Genomic DNA, 17,069 nt, shown 5'->3' on the forward strand with positions numbered 1-17,069 from the left:
ACGAAGAAATAAAAGTAAAATTGAACGAAAAATGTAATTTACGTTTGCTTTGTAATTACAAAATAATTTAGCATAAACTGTAAAGAAATGCATATTTAATTTGTCTTAAATGTCTAATTTGTCTAAATGTCTCTATCTCACTCTGCTGGGTGAACCGAGCGTGGCGTGAGGGGTTTGTTTGATAGTGTTTTCTAGCTGTAATTCAGTTTATTTTCGGGTCTTCATGGTGTGAATGTGTGGTGGTGTGTATGTGGGACTTTTGTTTCTTTCTGTGTTAGTTTATACGTGTTTGCAGCCGATCGAGGTGGCAAGTGGCGTCGGTCAGGTGGGGATGGGCAGAGTGGAGGCAGGAGGTGGGGAGTCTGACACCTCTTCAAGGTGGGTCTCTGCCATCAGCGTCTCCTCAGGTGGGACGGTCACCACCAGGCACAGAGCGGGGGAGGTGAAGGAGTTCCTGCTTGCCACCAAGAATGAGAAGGGAGTGAGGCTGGAGGAGTACTTCTCCGACTTGGAGAAGTTTGGTCGCTCCGCCTGACACGGTAGCACAAAAAAGGGCGCTGGAGACTTCACCCAGCAGGAGGTCTTCAGGCTGAGGAAGCTCCTCTTCAAGCTCAACGAGAAGGGGGGAGCACTACCGGGACCGAGTGAGGCGTCCGTCCGGCTGAGGAGGATCCTGAGCGGGGCGGCCCACTGACAAAGAGATGCTGTAGGAGTACAGCTGTGTCCAGATCGTCTAATTGATTATACTATATACATGTTAGATTGTGCACATATTGATATTGCTTTACGTAAAATAAAGTTTAAAAAAAAAAAAAAAAAAAATCTCTCTCTCTCGTTTTGCGGTTCTTTTAGTTGGTCTGTAACATGAGACGCATTTGGTTGGAATACTTTGCATCTCATGTCAGTCCCACATTTTTTTTTCCTGAGGTGCAACCATGACATTGCAACTTTATTGCAATATTATTTAATTGTATTCAATTCATACTGCTAATATACTGCTGTAATCTAAGCCATCTAAAGTACAATCTTTCAGAAAATGTATTTCATTATTGCTATTTCTTTCAATAACAAAACTAAACAATAAATAATAAATTGGAAAAGGGAAGTTATACATACTTATTTAAAAAATATAAATAAATGTTTGAATGACTTTATATATTATAATGCCATGGATTCAAAGCACAGAAAGTAAAACCCATTTGGCCTTATACAATTAGAAAACCTACGTGATTGAGATTGTGGAAAACACATTTGCTGTGATGGCTCCCTCTGTTGATGAATAAGGGTAAAGTTTCTTCATCTTAAATAACAGAACAGTATACCAGGGCCATATGCCAGTGGGCATGACAAAAAGCTATGTAATTATGGTACCATATCGCGAAAGTTTACCTACCCATATCACAGATTTATTTAATTGTGAAGTGTCTGGCTATTATCTACTCATTTCTAATTTCAATAGCTAATTCTCAAATGTGTCACTTTTTTTAATATGTAGATTTTCTCATACCGCTGTGAGGTTGTCTTGTCTTGGGTTATTGGCTTGTCATTTCCTTTTATTCGTTTTATTTTGAAAGTCTAACTCCCGTCTTGTTTCAGATCACTTGCCCTTCCGCTTGTGTCACCTGCCCCTCTTCCCTGATTCCTGATTGTGTCCCCCTGTTCCCCATAACCCTCATGTGTTTAATAGTCTGCGTCTCCCTTTGTCTTGTGCCAAAGTGTTTTGTCTCTTGCCTGAACACCAAAGCCAATTCCCAATTCCCAAGTCGCAATCAAAGCCATAGTGTGTCGTAAGTTTTGACTACCTCGAAAGAGTGATTTTCCGTTAACTTCCTTAGTCTAGTCCTTGTTCTTCATAGGCATTAGTTTTGTCCTTTGTCTGTCAGCCTCCCTTGGGAGAGAATTTTAGTTCCTTGTTATAGATCAGTTAATGTTTTGAAGCCGTTGATTTTCCTCCTTAAGAGTGATTTTGATTTTGATTTCACCACCCTTCTTATTTGGGACCACTCTATCGAGAACCTTTTCGTTACTCCCAATAAAACAGCCCACTGACACCTCCATATTTAATAAGAAGTTACGTTTTTGTTGGATATGAATCATTCAATTATCCTGAAATGATTATCCAATGTCAGGTGCAGACTAAACTGCGTGCTACACGTACAAATTGGTAAACAATGACTAAAGGAAAATTCAATAACTTCCTTGTATATGCCAAATCATCATTATTTTCCTCACATAATTCATCCCACAAAATGCTGTCAAGCATATCGTAAAGATCGTTGAATCAGTCATGACTTTTTTGTGAAAACAAAATCTTTGTTATCTTGATTGACAGTATTGAAGAATGTAGAAAAAGTTGTCTGAAAAAACGCTAAATGAATGCCTCCAGATTTGTTTTTCTATAAGTCGTATTCATTTTGAATTACAGGAAAAAGGACACTAGTCTAACAAGTATTCAGAAAATCCCAAGTAGAAGCTGTTGGATATATTTTAAAGGTTTATGTTTATTATTAAAAATTAACAAATTCTATCCATTATTTATTGGGTCAAAGGAACAGAACAGCCTTTCACTAAAATCTTTGATGACAGAGTCATTTGGGCAATGAATAGCGGCAACAACAACACGCTTTCTACCAGAGACACCGGAGAGCTTTGAAATATACAGATTCCACCTCATTCCTATCAGACCTCAAATTTAGATCACCCTTCATTTTAAATGGTATATGTTACAGCAAAGTGTTGTTCTAAAGATTGTTTATTTTGAATATGTAAAGTTTTTACAATAATGTAAAAGCTCAATGTTATTTCACAGAATACAGCAACATATGATTACGTGATACACTTTGAATAAATGCGAAAATTGACACTACATTATTATGACACAAGTATAGCATTATATGATAGAATTTCACTTAAACAGCGCTGGAAGGAATTTTATGGTTTTACTTTCTAAGGCAGCTAGTTTTACTTATTTTGTGAGCCCAATAAGATTAGTTAATCAAATAATATTAAATATTCCTAAAACTCAGCACTTGAGATACCTATTTGTGAATATGTAGACATTGTTGATCAAGAACTACTCATGACTGCTTACATATTGCGTTCACAATGTCGAATCCGGTGACGTTACCTGCTTCGATCAACGTTTCTTTAATTTCAACTTTTTGAGGAACAAATGTCATGTTAAAGAAAAGCGTAATGTTGTTGTTGACTGATCCTAGACTGTGGAGGGAGAAACCAAAAAAACCAATATGAAGTACTAGATTTAAGCCACTATTGTTGAATCGTAAAATAATCTCTCAAAAATACCTGAAGCAATCCACTCATAGACCTACACGAAGGGAATGTCTTCATGAAAATAGGATCAAGCTGCAGAAACAAAACTGATGTTGTATTTAAAGGGCTAGTGAAACAGGACAACCATTTTTGTTTTTTTGTTTTAGCTAACCCTGAAACTAAGATTCTCCTTTCTTTTTTTCTGATTTACGTAGGGAGAATGTGTTTAATTATTTGTTGCTATGTCACAATGTTTCAGTACTTCTAGATCAATGGAATGAACAAAATATTAATGAAGTTTTTCTCAAATTAAAACGTGCCCATTATGAGTCATTGAGCTAGGTTTGAGGTAGCAAGAGGCTAGCTTATGCCTAGTGATTGCCCTGAGTCGGATGGTGCTTAACGAAATTCCACAATAAAGGATTAAGCTTCCTCCTTATGGAGCCAAACCCAGGTCAAAAGTTTTGTTCATTTGAGAAAAAAAATGTGAGCCGAAAGTTTAAGTTTTGTTGCTGAACATTGAAAAATCCAACAATAAAATATATTTTTTCATTCTTCACTTGTATTTATTTTTTGATATTCACTGTATTATATTTTTCGGTTGCAGTTTTTATATTTTCAGGTTCAAAACTTCTTTTTTCTTCACATTCAGACTTTTGACCCTGATGTGGCGTAGGGGGCGGGGCGTCGACTGAGAGGGGCGTGTCATCATGAGTGACAGTTTCATCAACCAGTATTGCCTTCTGGAGACGTGGGCACGCAAGAATCAACCTTTTCTTTTCACTATATTTAAGATTGGACGTAAAACGATTGACGCCACAGACTACATTCTGTTTAGCGAGCTGTTGACTTGCCATGAATCGCAGAATAAGCCCAATTAACTACCTCACAATGTACCGTTCATCAACCACACATGAATCTCTGAAGTTTCCCACTTCCACAAACAGCTGAAGCTTATTATAAGCTTATAACCTGAAGATGGAAAGAGCTTTTTGCGTCAAAAGTAAAACAAACAGGGGCGCCAAATACAGCGCAGAAGAGGTGCAGAGGTGTCAAAGTATTCATTCATTACTCAAGCAGAAGTATAGATACCAAGGTTTAAAATACTTTTGTAGAAGTTGAAGTATCAAGTCAAGCTTTTTACTTAAGTAAAAATATAAAAGTAAAAGTAACAGAAGGGAAAAAATGTCCATAAAGGACAGACAGACAGTCCGTCAGTCCGTTACAATTCGATGGGAAGGTGCCTTCAGATCTTGTGACCTGCCGGATGATGGAAACATGGGGAAATTCAGAGAGGCAACCCTAAAACCACATAAAGACATGCATGCTTAAACAAATAAAACAAACCCATTTTATATTATATAAATTTAAAAAATATGTGCATTCATAATGCTTGTGAAATTACTTTTGGGGAGGCCTGAGAACAAAAACTGTTAGTGGATGCGACTTAGCAACTTTCTTGCTAGATCTACTAACTTTAAAAGCCAACTCCGCTTTCATCTGTCACTTGAAAAAGAACGACAACCATGTGCTTGGTTAATCGGAAGGATGATTTTTTAAAATCTAGAAATTTTCCAACAGTTTCTCAAGATTAGCAAACTAGATGTCCTTTACATTAAACCTTCCTTCATACACTTTCTATTTACGGCCGAAAATTAAAAAACACCATACAGAATTATTTAAGTTGCTCAAAGATTTATTTTAATTATTCATCAGAATACATCTCTGCATGATTAGATAAATACACATGATATAAATAAAAAAATCGACAGGGCCTTATTTTTACATGTAAATATACCAATACCATAAATATAATTTCATTCAAACAAGGTTGGAAGAGATTTAATGGCTTTGCTTTCTAATTTGGCTTATTAGTTGAAAAAAAACGGCAAAAGAAAGCATTTGTCGCCCTCATTATGTTAAATAATGCTAAAGCTCTGTGCTCATGCAAGCAAAAGTCATTTTAAGTGCATTGCAATTATTATATTTCAGAACACCCCATTCATTTGTTTAGCTTTATAGTGTCGTGATAATTAAAATAGACCTGGTGCTTAAAGTTGGTATAATTCATCACTATCATTTCATCTGACAAATGGAGGTTCACATCTGTAAAGGAATCTCAGATCTTTGTTGAAGACAAAGTTTTTTTTTTTGTTTAACCAGTAACCGCATTCATGTTTGATGTATATCCAAGTGGAAATCAGCACTAACAGTGTTGTTGGCTTTACAGTAACCATGACAACACTATTAGGCAGGATGCTGTAATGAGACTGATCTTCTGGCTTACTGCATTTGGAACCACTGTTGATGTAGCTGCTGATGTAGCTGCTGATGTTGTTGCAGTCGCACCTACCACTGTAGGTGGTTTAGTTATAGGAGCAGCTGTTTGTGCTGCAGTTACAGCTATCACTGTAGGTGCTTTAGTTGTTGCTGTTGTTGGTGCAGCAGTCGTAGTTGTGGCTGCTGCAGTTACAACTATCACTGTAGGTGCTTTAGTTGTCGCTGTTGTTGGTGCAGCAGTCGTAGTTGTGGCTGCTGTAGGTGCTGCAGTAAAACAAACCATTAGTTTGACAAACATTTGTGAAACTTTAGACATTTTTAATCATATTCTACTTATTACTACTTACGTGTTGTTTTCACAATGATTGAGGCAGTTTCAATGTCAAAGCCACTGACAGTTGAAGATGCATCAGTCAACAATGCTTTAATCTCAACGGTTTGAGGAACTAACGTCATATTAAAGGAAAGCTCAATGTCGTTGATGACTGATCCTTCCCTGCAGAAGGAGAAACAAAAAAAATATTTAAAGTATTAGATTTTAGCCACTATTACTGAATTGTAAACATTGTAATACTCTATCTCTTAACACAATACCTGAATGATAACACTTTCATGGACTGGTATGAAGGGAATGTCTTAGAGAACATGGGATGAAGCTGCAGAAACAGGAATTAAATAAGTATTGAGGTCTTTGATACAAAAATTCAGTAGTTGAATCAGATTCCAAGAAAAAAAACGTACCTGTTCCATGATCATTGTAGACCGCTTTACAAAACCCTGAGAAGATGAATTCAACAAATCAGGAGTAAATTGGGATTGAAGGGATCTGAAAGTCACGTATCTTAACGTGACTCCTAAATCTGTAGTAGCTGTAGCTGTTGGGAAGGCCGAAGTTGTAGGTGTTGCTGTTTTAGTTGCTACAGTTATAGTTGTGAGGCTTGTTGGTGCAGCTGTTTTAGTAGCTACAGTTATAGTTGTGGCTCTTGTTGGTGCTGCTGTTTTAGTTGCTAAAGTTATAGTTGTGGTTTTTGTTGGGGCTGCTGTTGTATTTGCTGCATCTGTAGTTAAGACTGTTGGGGCTGCTGTTGACATTAATGACATTGTATGGGCTGCTGTTGTAGTCGCAGCAGTTGTAGTTGCGCCTGCAGTAGTTGTTGTTGCTGCTGCTGATGTTGCTGAAGTTGTCTGGGTTAATCTTGTAGTTGCTGAATTTGTTTGGGTTGCTGTTGTCGTCACGGCTGTTGTAGTTGGTGCAGCAGTTGTTGTTTGGGCTGCAGTTGTAGTTGTTCCAGCGGTTGTTGGGGCTGCTGTTGTAGTTGCTGAAGCAGTTGTTGTTTGGGCTCCAGTTGTAGTCAGTGCAGAAGTTGTTGTTTGGGCTGCAGTTGTACTTGGTGCAGCAGTTGTTGTTTGGGCTGCAGTTGTAGTTGGTGCAACAGTTGTTGGGGATGCTGTTGTAGTTGCTGCAGCAGTTGTTGTTTGGGCTGCAGTTGTAGTTGGTCCCGCGGTTGTTGGGGCTGCTGTTGTAGTTGGTGCAGCAGGTGTTGTTGGGGCTGCAGTTGTAGTTGGTCCAGTGGTTGTTAGGGCTGCATTTGTAGTTGGTGCAGTAGTTGTTGGTTGGGCAGCAGTTGTAGTTGGTGCAACGGTTGTTAGGGCTGCTGCAGGAGTTGGTGCAGCTGTTGTTGTTTGGGCTGCTGTTGTAGTTGGTGCAGCTGTTGTAGTTGGGACTGCAGTTCTAGTTGGTGCAGCAGTTGTTGTTTGGGCTGCAGTTGTTGTTTGGGCTGCTGTTGTTGTTGAGGCTGCTGTTGTAGTTGGTAAAACAGTTGTTGTTGGGGCTGCTGTTGTAGTTGCTGAAGCAGTTGTTGTTTGGGCTGCAGTTGTTGTTTGGGCTGCAGTTGTAGTTGGTCCAGCGGTAGTTGGGGCTGCTGTTGTAGTTGGTGCAGCAGTTGTTGTTTGGGCTGCAGTTGTTCTTTGGGCTGCTGTTGTTGTTGAGGCTGCTGTTGTAGTTGGTAAAACAGTTGTTGTTGGGGCTGCTGTTGTAGTTGCTGAAGCAGTTGTTGTTTGAGCTCCGGTTGTAGTCTGTGCAGAAGTTGCTGTTTGGGCTGCAGTTGTAGTTGGTGCAGCAGTTGTTGGGGATGCTGTTGTAGTTGCTGCAGCAGTTGTTGTTTGGGCTGCAGTTGTAGTTGGTCCAGCGGTTGTTGGGGCTGCTGTTGTAGTTGGTGCAGGAGGTGTTGTTGGGGCTGTGGTTGTAGTTGGTCCAGTGGTTGTTGGGGCTGCTGTTGTAGTTGCTGCAGCAGTTGTTGTTGTAGTTGCTGCAGAAGTTGTTATGGCTGCTGCTGCTGTAGTTGGTGCAGCTGTTGATGTTTGGGCTGCAGTTGTAGTTCCTGAAGCAGTTGTTGTTTGGGCTCCAGTTGTAGTCGGTGCAGAAGTTGTTGTTTGGGCTGCAGTTGTAGTTGGTGCAGCAGTTGCGGTTTGGGCTGCAGTTGTAGTTGGTGCAACAGTTGTTGGGAATGCTGTTGTAGTTGCTGCAGCAGTTGTTGTTTGGGCTGCAGTTGTAGTTGGTCCCGCGGTTGTTGGGGCTGCTGTTGTAATTGGTGCAGCAGGTGTTGTTGGGGCTGCAGTTGTAGTTGGTCCAGTGGTTGTTGGGGCTGCTGCTGTAGTTGGTGCAGCTGTTGTTGTTTGGGCTGCTGTTGTAGTTGCTGAAGCAGTTGTAGTTGGGACTGCAGTTGTAGTTGGTGCAGCAGTTACTGTTTGAGCTACAGTTGTTGTTTGGGCTGCTGTTGTAGTTTGTGCAGCAGTTGTTGTTTGGGCTGCAGTTGTTGTTGTGACTGCTGTTGTAGTTGGTGCAGCTGTTTTAGTTGGGGCTGCTGTTGTAGTTGCTGAAGCAGTTGTTGTTTGAGCTCCAGTTGTAGTCAGTGCAGAAGATGTTGTTTGGGCTGCAGTTGTAGTTGCTGCAGCAGTTGTTGGGGATGCTGTTGTAGTTGCTGCAGCAGTTGTTGTTTGGGCTGCAGTTGTAGTTGGTCCAGCGGTTGTTGGGGCTGCTGTTGTAGTTGGTGCAGCAGGTGTTGTTGGGGCTGTGGTTGTAGTTGGTCCAGTGGTTGTTGGGGCTGCTGTTGTAGTTGCTGCAGCTGTTGTTGTTTGGGCTGCAGTTGTAGTTGCTGACGCAGTTGTTGTTTGGGCTCCAGTTGTAGTCAGTGCAGAAGTTGTTGTTTGGGCTGCAGTTGTAGTTAGTGCAGCAGTTGTTGGGGATGCTGTTGTAGTTGGTGCAACGGTTGTCTGGGCTGCAGTTGTAGTTGCTGCAGCAGTTGTTGTTTGGGCTGCAGTTGTAGTTGGTGCAACGGTTGTTATGGCTGCTGCTGTAGTTGGTGCAGCTGTTGTTGTTTGGGCTGCAGATGTTTGGGCTGCAGTTGAAGTTGGTGCAACGGTTGTTGGGAATGCTGTTGTAGTTGCTGCAGCAGTTGTTGTTTGGGCTGCAGTTGTAGTTGGTGCAGCTGTTGTTGTTTGGGCTGCAGTTGTTTGGGCTGCAGTTGTAGTTGGTCCAGTGGTTGTTGGGGCTGCAGTTGTAGTTGGTGCAGTAGTTGTTGGTTGGGCTGCAGTTGTTTGGGCTGCAGTTGTAGTTGGTCCAGCGGTTGTTGGGGCTGCTGTTGTAGTTGGTGCAGCAGTTGTTGTTTGGGCTGCAGTTGTTCTTTGGGCTGCTGTTGTTGTTGAGGCTGCTGTTGTAGTTGGTAAAACAGTTGTTGTTGGGGCTGCTGTTGTAGTTGCTGAAGCAGTTGTTGTTTGAGCTCCAGTTGTAGTCAGTGCAGAAGTTGCTGTTTGGGCTGCAGTTGTAGTTGGTGCAGCAGTTGTTGGGGATGCTGTTGTAGTTGCTGCAGCAGTTGTTGTTTGGGCTGCAGTTGTAGTTGGTCCAGCGGTTGTTGGGGCTGCTGTTGTAGTTGGTGCAGCAGGTGTTGTTGGGGCTGTGGTTGTAGTTGGTCCAGTGGTTGTTGGGGCTGCTGTTGTAGTTGCTGCAGCTGTTGTTGTTTGGGCTGCAGTTGTAGTTGCTGAAGCAGTTGTTGTTTGGGCTCCAGTTGTAGTCAGTGCAGAAGTTGTTGTTTGGGCTGCAGTTGTAGTTAGTGCAGCAGTTGTTGGGGATGCTGTTGTAGTTGCTGCAGCAGTTGTTGTTGGGGATGTTGTTGTAGTTGCTGCAGAAGTTGTTATGGCTGCTGCTGCTGTAGTTGGTGCAGCTGTTGATGTTTGGGCTGCAGTTGTAGTTCCTGAAGCAGTTGTTGTTTGGGCTCCAGTTGTAGTCGGTGCAGAAGTTGTTGTTTGGGCTGCAGTTGTAGTTGGTGCAACGGTTGTTGGGAATGCTGTTGTAGTTGCTGCAGCAGTTGTTGTTTGGGCTGCAGTTGTAGTTGGTGCAGCTGTTGTTGTTTGGGCTGCAGTTGTAGTTGGTCCAGTGGTTGTTGGGGCTGCAGTTGTAGTTGCTGCAGTAGTTGTTGGTTGGGCTGCAGTTGTAGTTGGTGCAACGGTTGTTAGGGCTGTAGTTGGTGCAGCTGTTGTTGTTTGGGCTGCTGTTGTTGTTAAGACTGCTGTTGTAGTTGGGACTGCAGTTGTAGTTGGTGCAGCAGTTGCTGTTTGAGCTACAGTTGTTGTTTGGGCTGCTGTTGTAGTTTGTGCAGCAGTTGTTGTTTGGGCTGCTGTTGTTGTTGAGGCTGCTGTTGTAGTTGGTAAAACAGTTGTTGGGGCTGCTGTTGTTGTTGCTGAAGCAGTTGTTGTTTGGGCTCCAGTTGTAGTCAGTGCAGAAGTTGTTGTTTGGGCTGCAGTTGTAGTTGGTGCAGCAGTTGTTGGGGATGCTGTTGTAGTTGCTGCAGCAGTTGCTGTTTGAGCTACAGTTGTTTTTTGGGCTGCTGTTGTAGTTTGTGCAGCAGTTGTTGTTTGGGCTGCAGTTGTTGTTGTGACTGCTGTTGTAGTTGGTGCAGCTGTTTTAGTTGGGACTGCAGTTGTAGTTGGTGCAGCAGTTGTTGTTTGGGCTGCTGTTGTTGTTGAGGCTGCAGTTGTAGTTGGTAAAACAGTTGTTGGGGCTGCTGTTGTTGTTGCTGAAGCAGTTGTTGTTCGGGCTGCAGTTGTAGTTGGTGCAACGGTCGTCGAGGCTGCAGTTGTAGTTGGTGCAACAGTTGTTGGGGATGCTGTTGTAGTTTCTGCAGCAGGTGTTGTTGGGGCTGTGGTTGTAGTTGGTCCAGTGGTTGTTGGGGCTGCTGTTGTAGTTGCTGCAGCTGTTGTTGTTTGGGCTGCAGTTGTAGTTGCTGAAGCAGTTGTTGTTTGGGCTCCATTTGTAGTCAGTGCAGAAGTTGTTGTTTGGGCTGCAGTTGTAGTTAGTGCAGCAGTTGTTGGGGATGCTGTTGTAGTTGGTGCAACGGTTGTCTGGGCTGCAGTTGTAGTTGCTGCAGCAGTTGTTGTTTGGGCTGCAGTTGTAGTTGGTGCAACGGTTGTTATGGCTGCTGCTGTAGTTGGTGCAGCTGTTGTTGTTTGGGCTGCAGATGTTTGGGCTGCAGTTGAAGTTGGTGCAACGGTTGTTGGGAATGCTGTTGTAGTTGCTGCAGCAGTTGTTGTTTGGGCTGCAGTTGTAGTTGGTGCAGCTGTTGTTGTTTGGGCTGTAGTTGTTTGGGCTGCAGTTGTAGTTGGTCCAGTGGTTGTTGGGGCTGCAGTTGTAGTTGCTGCAGTAGTTGTTGGTTGGGCTGCAGTTGTAGTTGGTGCAACGGTTGTTAGGGCTGTAGTTGGTGCAGCTGTTGTTGTTTGGGCTGCTGGTGTTGTTGAGACTGCTGTTGTAGTTGGGACTGCAGTTGTAGTTGGTGCAGCAGTTGCTGTTTGAGCTACAGTTGTTGTTTGGGCTGCTGTTGTAGTTTGTGCAGCAGTTGTTGTTTGGGCTGCTGTTGTTGTTGAGGCTGCTGTTGTAGTTGGTAAAACAGTTGTTGGGGCTGCTGTTGTTGTTGCTGAAGCAGTTGTTGTTTGGGCTCCAGTTGTAGTCAGTGGAGATGTTGGGGATGCTGTTGTAGTTGGTGCATTGGTTGTCGCAACTGCAGTTGTAGTTGGTGCAACAGTTGTTGGGGATGCTGTTGTAGTTGGTGCAGCAGTTGTTGTTTGGGCTGCAGTTGTAGTTGGTCCAGCGGTTGTCTGGGCTGCTGTTGTAGTTGGTGCAGCTGATGTAGTTGGGACTGCAGTTGTAGTTGGTGCAGCAGTTGCTGTTTGAGCTACAGTTGTTGTTTGGGCTGCTGTTGTAGTTGATGCAGTAGTTGTTTTTTGGGCTGCAGTTGTAGTTGGTGCAACGGTCGTCGAGGCTGCAGTTGTAGTTGGTGCAACAGTTGTTGGGGATGCTGTTGTAGTTTCTGCAGCAGGTGTTGTTGGGGCTGTGGTTGTAGTTGGTCCAGTGGTTGTTGGGGCTGCTGTTGTAGTTGCTGCAGCTGTTGTTGTTTGGGCTGCAGTTGTAGTTGCTGAAGCAGTTGTTGTTTGGGCTCCAGATGTAGTCAGTGCAGAAGTTGTTGTTTGGGCTGCAGTTGTAGTTAGTGCAGCAGTTGTTAGGGATGCTGTTGTAGTTGGTGCAACGGTTGTCTGGGCTGCAGTTGTAGTTGCTGCAGCAGTGGTTGTTTGGGCTGCAGTTGTAGTTGGTGCAGCTGTTGTTGTTTGGGCTGCAGATGTTTGGGCTGCAGTTGAAGTTGGTGCAACGGTTGTTGGGAATGCTGTTGTAGTTGCTGCAGCAGTTGTTGTTTGGGCTGCAGTTGTAGTTGGTGCAGCTGTTGTTGTTTGGGCTGCAGTTGTTTGGGCTGCAGTTGTAGTTGGTCCAGTGGTTGTTGGGGCTGCAGTTGTAGTTGCTGCAGTAGTTGTTGGTTGGGCTGCAGTTGTAGTTGGTGCAACGGTTGTTAGGGCTGTAGTTGGTGCAGCTGTTGTTGTTTGGGCTGCTGTTGTTGTTAAGACTGCTGTTGTAGTTGGGACTGCAGTTGTAGTTGGTGCAGCAGTTGCTGTTTGAGCTACAGTTGTTGTTTGGGCTGCTGTTGTAGTTTGTGCAGCAGTTGTTGTTTGGGCTGCTGTTGTTGTTGAGGCTGCTGTTGTAGTTGGTAAAACAGTTGTTGGGGCTGCTGTTGTTGTTGCTGAAGCAGTTGTTGTTTGGGCTCCAGTTGTAGTCAGTGCAGATGTTGGGGATGCTGTTGTAGTTGGTGCAACGGTTGTCGCGACTGCAGTTGTAGTTGGTGCAACAGTTGTTGGGGATGCTGTTGTAGTTGGTGCAGCAGTTGTTGTTTGGGCTGCAGTTGTTGTTGTGACTGCTGTTGTAGTTGGTGCAGCTGTTTTAGTTGGGACTGCAGTTGTAGTTGGTGCAGCAGTTGTTGTTTGGGCTGCAGTTGTTGTTTGGGCTGCTGTTGTTGTTGAGGCTGCAGTTGTAGTTGGTGCAACGGTTGTCGCGACTGCAGTTGTAGTTGGTGCAACAGTTGTTGGGGATGCTGTTGTAGTTGGTGCAGCAGTTGTTGTTTGGGCTGCAGTTGTAGTTTGTCCAGCGGTTGTCTGGGCTGCTGTTGTAGTTGGTGCAGCTGATGTAGTTGGGACTGCAGTTGTAGTTGGTGCAGCAGTTGCTGTTTGAGCTACAGTTGTTGTTTGGGCTGCTGTTGTAGTTGATGCAGTAGTTGTTGTTTGGGCTGCAGTTGTAGTTGGTGCAACGGTCGTCGAGGCTGCAGTTGTAGTTGGTGCAACAGTTGTTGGGGATGCTGTTGTAGTTTCTGCAGCAGGTGTTGTGGGGGCTGTGGTTGTAGTTGGTCCAGTTGTTGTTTGGGCTGCAGTTGTAGTTGGTCCAGCGGTTGTCTGGGCTGCTGTTGTAGTTGGTGCAGCTGATGTAGTTGGGACTGCAGTTGTAGTTGGTGCAGCAGTTGCTGTTTGAGCTACAGTTGTTGTTTGGGCTCCTGTTGTAGTTGATGCAGTAGTTGTTGTTTGGGCTGCAGTTGTAGTTGGTGCAACGGTCGTCGAGGCTGCAGTTGTAGTTGGTGCAACAGTTGTTGGGGATGCTGTTGTAGTTTCTGCAGCAGGTGTTGTTGGGGCTGTGGTTGTAGTTGGTCCAGTGGTTGTTGGGGCTGCTGTTGTAGTTGCTGCAGCTGTTGTTGTTTGGGCTGCAGTTGTAGTTGCTGAAGCAGTTGTTGTTTGGGCTCCATTTGTAGTCAGTGCAGAAGTTGTTGTTTGGGCTGCAGTTGTAGTTAGTGCAGCAGTTGTTGGGGATGCTGTTGTAGTTGGTGCAACGGTTGTCTGGGCTGCAGTTGTAGTTGCTGCAGCAGTTGTTGTTTGGGCTGCAGTTGTAGTTGGTGCAACGGTTGTTATGGCTGCTGCTGTAGTTGGTGCAGCTGTTGTTGTTTGGGCTGCAGATGTTTGGGCTGCAGTTGAAGTTGGTGCAACGGTTGTTGGGAATGCTGTTGTAGTTGCTGCAGCAGTTGTTGTTTGGGCTGCAGTTGTAGTTGGTGCAGCTGTTGTTGTTTGGGCTGCAGTTGTTTGGGCTGCAGTTGTAGTTGGTCCAGTGGTTGTTGGGGCTGCAGTTGTAGTTGCTGCAGAAGTTGTTGTTTGGGCTGCAGTTGTAGTTAGTGCAGCAGTTGTTGGGGATGCTGTTGTAGTTGGTGCAACGGTTGTCTGGGCTGCAGTTGTAGTTGCTGCAGCAGTGGTTGTTTGGGCTGCAGTTGTAGTTGGTGCAGCTGTTGTTGTTTGGGCTGCAGATGTTTGGGCTGCAGTTGAAGTTGGTGCAACGGTTGTTGGGAATGCTGTTGTAGTTGCTGCAGCAGTTGTTGTTTGGGCTGCAGTTGTAGTTGGTCCAGTGGTTGTTGGGGCTGCAGTTGTAGTTGCTGCAGTAGTTGTTGGTTGGGCTGCAGTTGTAGTTGGTGCAACGGTTGTTAGGGCTGTAGTTGGTGCAGCTGTTGTTGTTTGGGCTGCTGTTGTTGTTAAGACTGCTGTTGTAGTTGGGACTGCAGTTGTAGTTGGTGCAGCAGTTGCTGTTTGAGCTACAGTTGTTGTTTGGGCTGCTGTTGTAGTTTGTGCAGCAGTTGTTGTTTGGGCTGCTGTTGTTGTTGAGGCTGCTGTTGTAGTTGGTAAAACAGTTGTTGGGGCTGCTGTTGTTGTTGCTGAAGCAGTTGTTGTTTGGGCTCCAGTTGTAGTCAGTGCAGATGTTGGGGATGCTGTTGTAGTTGGTGCAACGGTTGTCGCGACTGCAGTTGTAGTTGGTGCAACAGTTGTTGGGGATGCTGTTGTAGTTGGTGCAGCAGTTGTTGTTTGGGCTGCAGTTGTAGTTGGTCCAGCGGTTGTCTGGGCTGCTGTTGTAGTTGGTGCAGCTGATGTAGTTGGGACTGCAGTTGTAGTTGGTGCAGCAGTTGCTGTTTGAGCTACAGTTGTTGTTTGGGCTGCTGTTGTAGTTGATGCAGTAGTTGTTGTTTGGGCTGCAGTTGTAGTTGGTGCAACGGTCGTCGAGGCTGCAGTTGTAGTTGGTGCAACAGTTGTTGGGGATGCTGTTGTAGTTTCTGCAGCAGGTGTTGTTGGGGCTGTGGTTGTAGTTGGTCCAGTGGTTGTTGGGGCTGCTGTTGTAGTTGCTGCAGCTGTTGTTGTTTGGGCTGCAGTTGTAGTTGCTGAAGCAGTTGTTGTTTGGGCTCCAGTTGTAGTCAGTGCAGAAGTTGTTGTTTGGGCTGCAGTTGTAGTTAGTGCAGCAGTTGTTGGGGATGCTGTTGTAGTTGGTGCAACGGTTGTCTGGGCTGCAGTTGTAGTTGCTGCAGCAGTTGTTGTTTGGGCTGCAGTTGTAGTTGGTGCAACGGTTGTTATGGCTGCTGCTGTAGTTGGTGCAGCTGTTGTTGTTTGGGCTGCAGAAGTTTGGGCTGCAGTTGAAGTTGGTGCAACGGTTGTTGGGAATGCTGTTGTAGTTGCTGGAGCAGTTGTTGTTTGGGCTGCAGTTGTAGTTGGTGCAGCTGTTGTTGTTTGGGCTGCAGTTGTTTGGGCTGCAGTTGTAGTTGGTCCAGTGGTTGTTGGGGCTGCAGTTGTAGTTGCTGCAGTAGTTGTTGGTTGGGCTGCAGTTGTAGCTGGTGCAACGGTTGTTAGGGCTGTAGTTGGTGCAGCTGTTGTTGTTTGGGCTGCTGGTGTTGTTGAGACTGCTGTTGTAGTTGGGACTGCAGTTGTAGTTGGTGCAGCTGTTGTTGTTTGGGCTGCAGTTGTTTGGGCTGCAGTTGTAGTTGGTGCAGTAGTTGTTGGTTGGGCTGCAGTTGTAGTTGGTGCAACGGTTGTTAGGGCTGTAGTTGGTGCAGCTGTTGTTGTTTGGGCTGCTGTTGTTGTTGAGACTGCTGTTGTAGTTGGGACTGCAGTTGTAGTTGGTGCAGCAGTTGCTGTTTGAGCTACAGTTGTTGTTTGGGCTGCTGTTGTAGTTTGTGCAGCAGTTGTTGTTTGGGCTGCTGTTGTTGTTGAGGCTGCTGTTGTAGTTGGTAAAACAGTTGTTGGGGCTGCTGTTGTTGTTGCTGAAGCAGTTGTTGTTTGGGCTCCAGATGTAGTCAGTGCAGAAGTTGTTGTTTGGGCTGCAGTTGTAGTTGGTGCAGCAGTTGTTGGGGATGCTGTTGTAGTTGCTGCAGCAGTTGCTGTTTGAGCTACAGTTGTTGTTTGGGCTGCTGTTGTAGTTTGTGCAGCAGTTGTTGTTTGGGCTGCAGTTGTTGTTAGTGCAGCAGTTGTTGGGGATGCTGTTGTAGTTGGTGCAACGGTTGTCTGGGCTGCAGTTGTAGTTGCTGCAGCAGTTGTTGTTTGGGCTGCAGTTGTAGTTGGTGCAACGGTTGTTATGGCTGCTGTTGTAGTTGGTGCAGCAGTTGTTGTTTGGGCTGCAGTTGTAGTTTGTCCAGCGGTTGTCTGGGCTGCTGTTGTAGTTGGTGCAGCTGATGTAGTTGGGACTGCAGTTGTAGTTGGTGCAGCAGTTGCTGTTTGAGCTACAGTTGTTGTTTGGGCTGCTGTTGTAGTTGATGCAGTAGTTGTTGTTTGGGCTGCAGTTGTAGTTGGTGCAACGGTCGTCGAGGCTGCAGTTGTAGTTGGTGCAACAGTTGTCGCGACTGCAGTTGTAGTTGGTGCAACAGTTGTTGGGGATGCTGTTGTAGTTGGTGCAGCAGTTGTTGTTTGGGCTGCAGTTGTAGTTGGTGCAGGTGTTGTTGTTTGGGCTGCAGTTGTAGTTGATGCGGCAGTTGTAGTTGGGACTGCAGCTGTAGTTGCTGCAGCAGTTGTTGTTTGGGCTGCAGTTGTAGTTGGTGCAGCTGTTGTTGTTTGGGCTGTAGTTGTTTGGGCTGCAGTTGTAGTTGGTCCAGTGGTTGTTGGGGCTGCAGTTGTAGTTGCTGCAGAAGTTGTTGTTTGGGCTGCAGTTGTAGTTAGTGCAGCAGTTGTTGGGGATGCTGTTGTAGTTGGTGCAACGGTTGTCTGGGCTGCAGTTGTAGTTGCTGCAGCAGTGGTTGTTTGGGCTGCAGTTGTAGTTGGTGCAGCTGTTGTTGTTTGGGCTGCAGATGTTTGGGCTG

General features: G+C 45.0%; 1 protein-coding gene across 1 annotated transcript; it reads right to left on the reverse strand.

Annotated features, from left to right (window-relative positions):
* Positions 1 to 321: 321 nt before the first annotated feature.
* On the reverse strand, positions 322 to 14,094 carry LOC134133031 (uncharacterized; the record flags this gene model as incomplete). Its single annotated transcript, XM_062566345.1, has 2 exons — positions 322 to 704; positions 13,104 to 14,094. Coding segments are annotated over 2 exons (1,374 nt in total), but the record flags the coding sequence as incomplete, so codon positions are not given.
* Between the last annotated feature and the right edge of the window lie 2,975 nt (positions 14,095 to 17,069).

The sequence above is a fragment of the Pungitius pungitius genome, chromosome 1, assembly GCF_949316345.1.
Source record: "Pungitius pungitius chromosome 1, fPunPun2.1, whole genome shotgun sequence".
Lineage (NCBI taxonomy): Eukaryota > Metazoa > Chordata > Actinopteri > Perciformes > Gasterosteidae > Pungitius > Pungitius pungitius.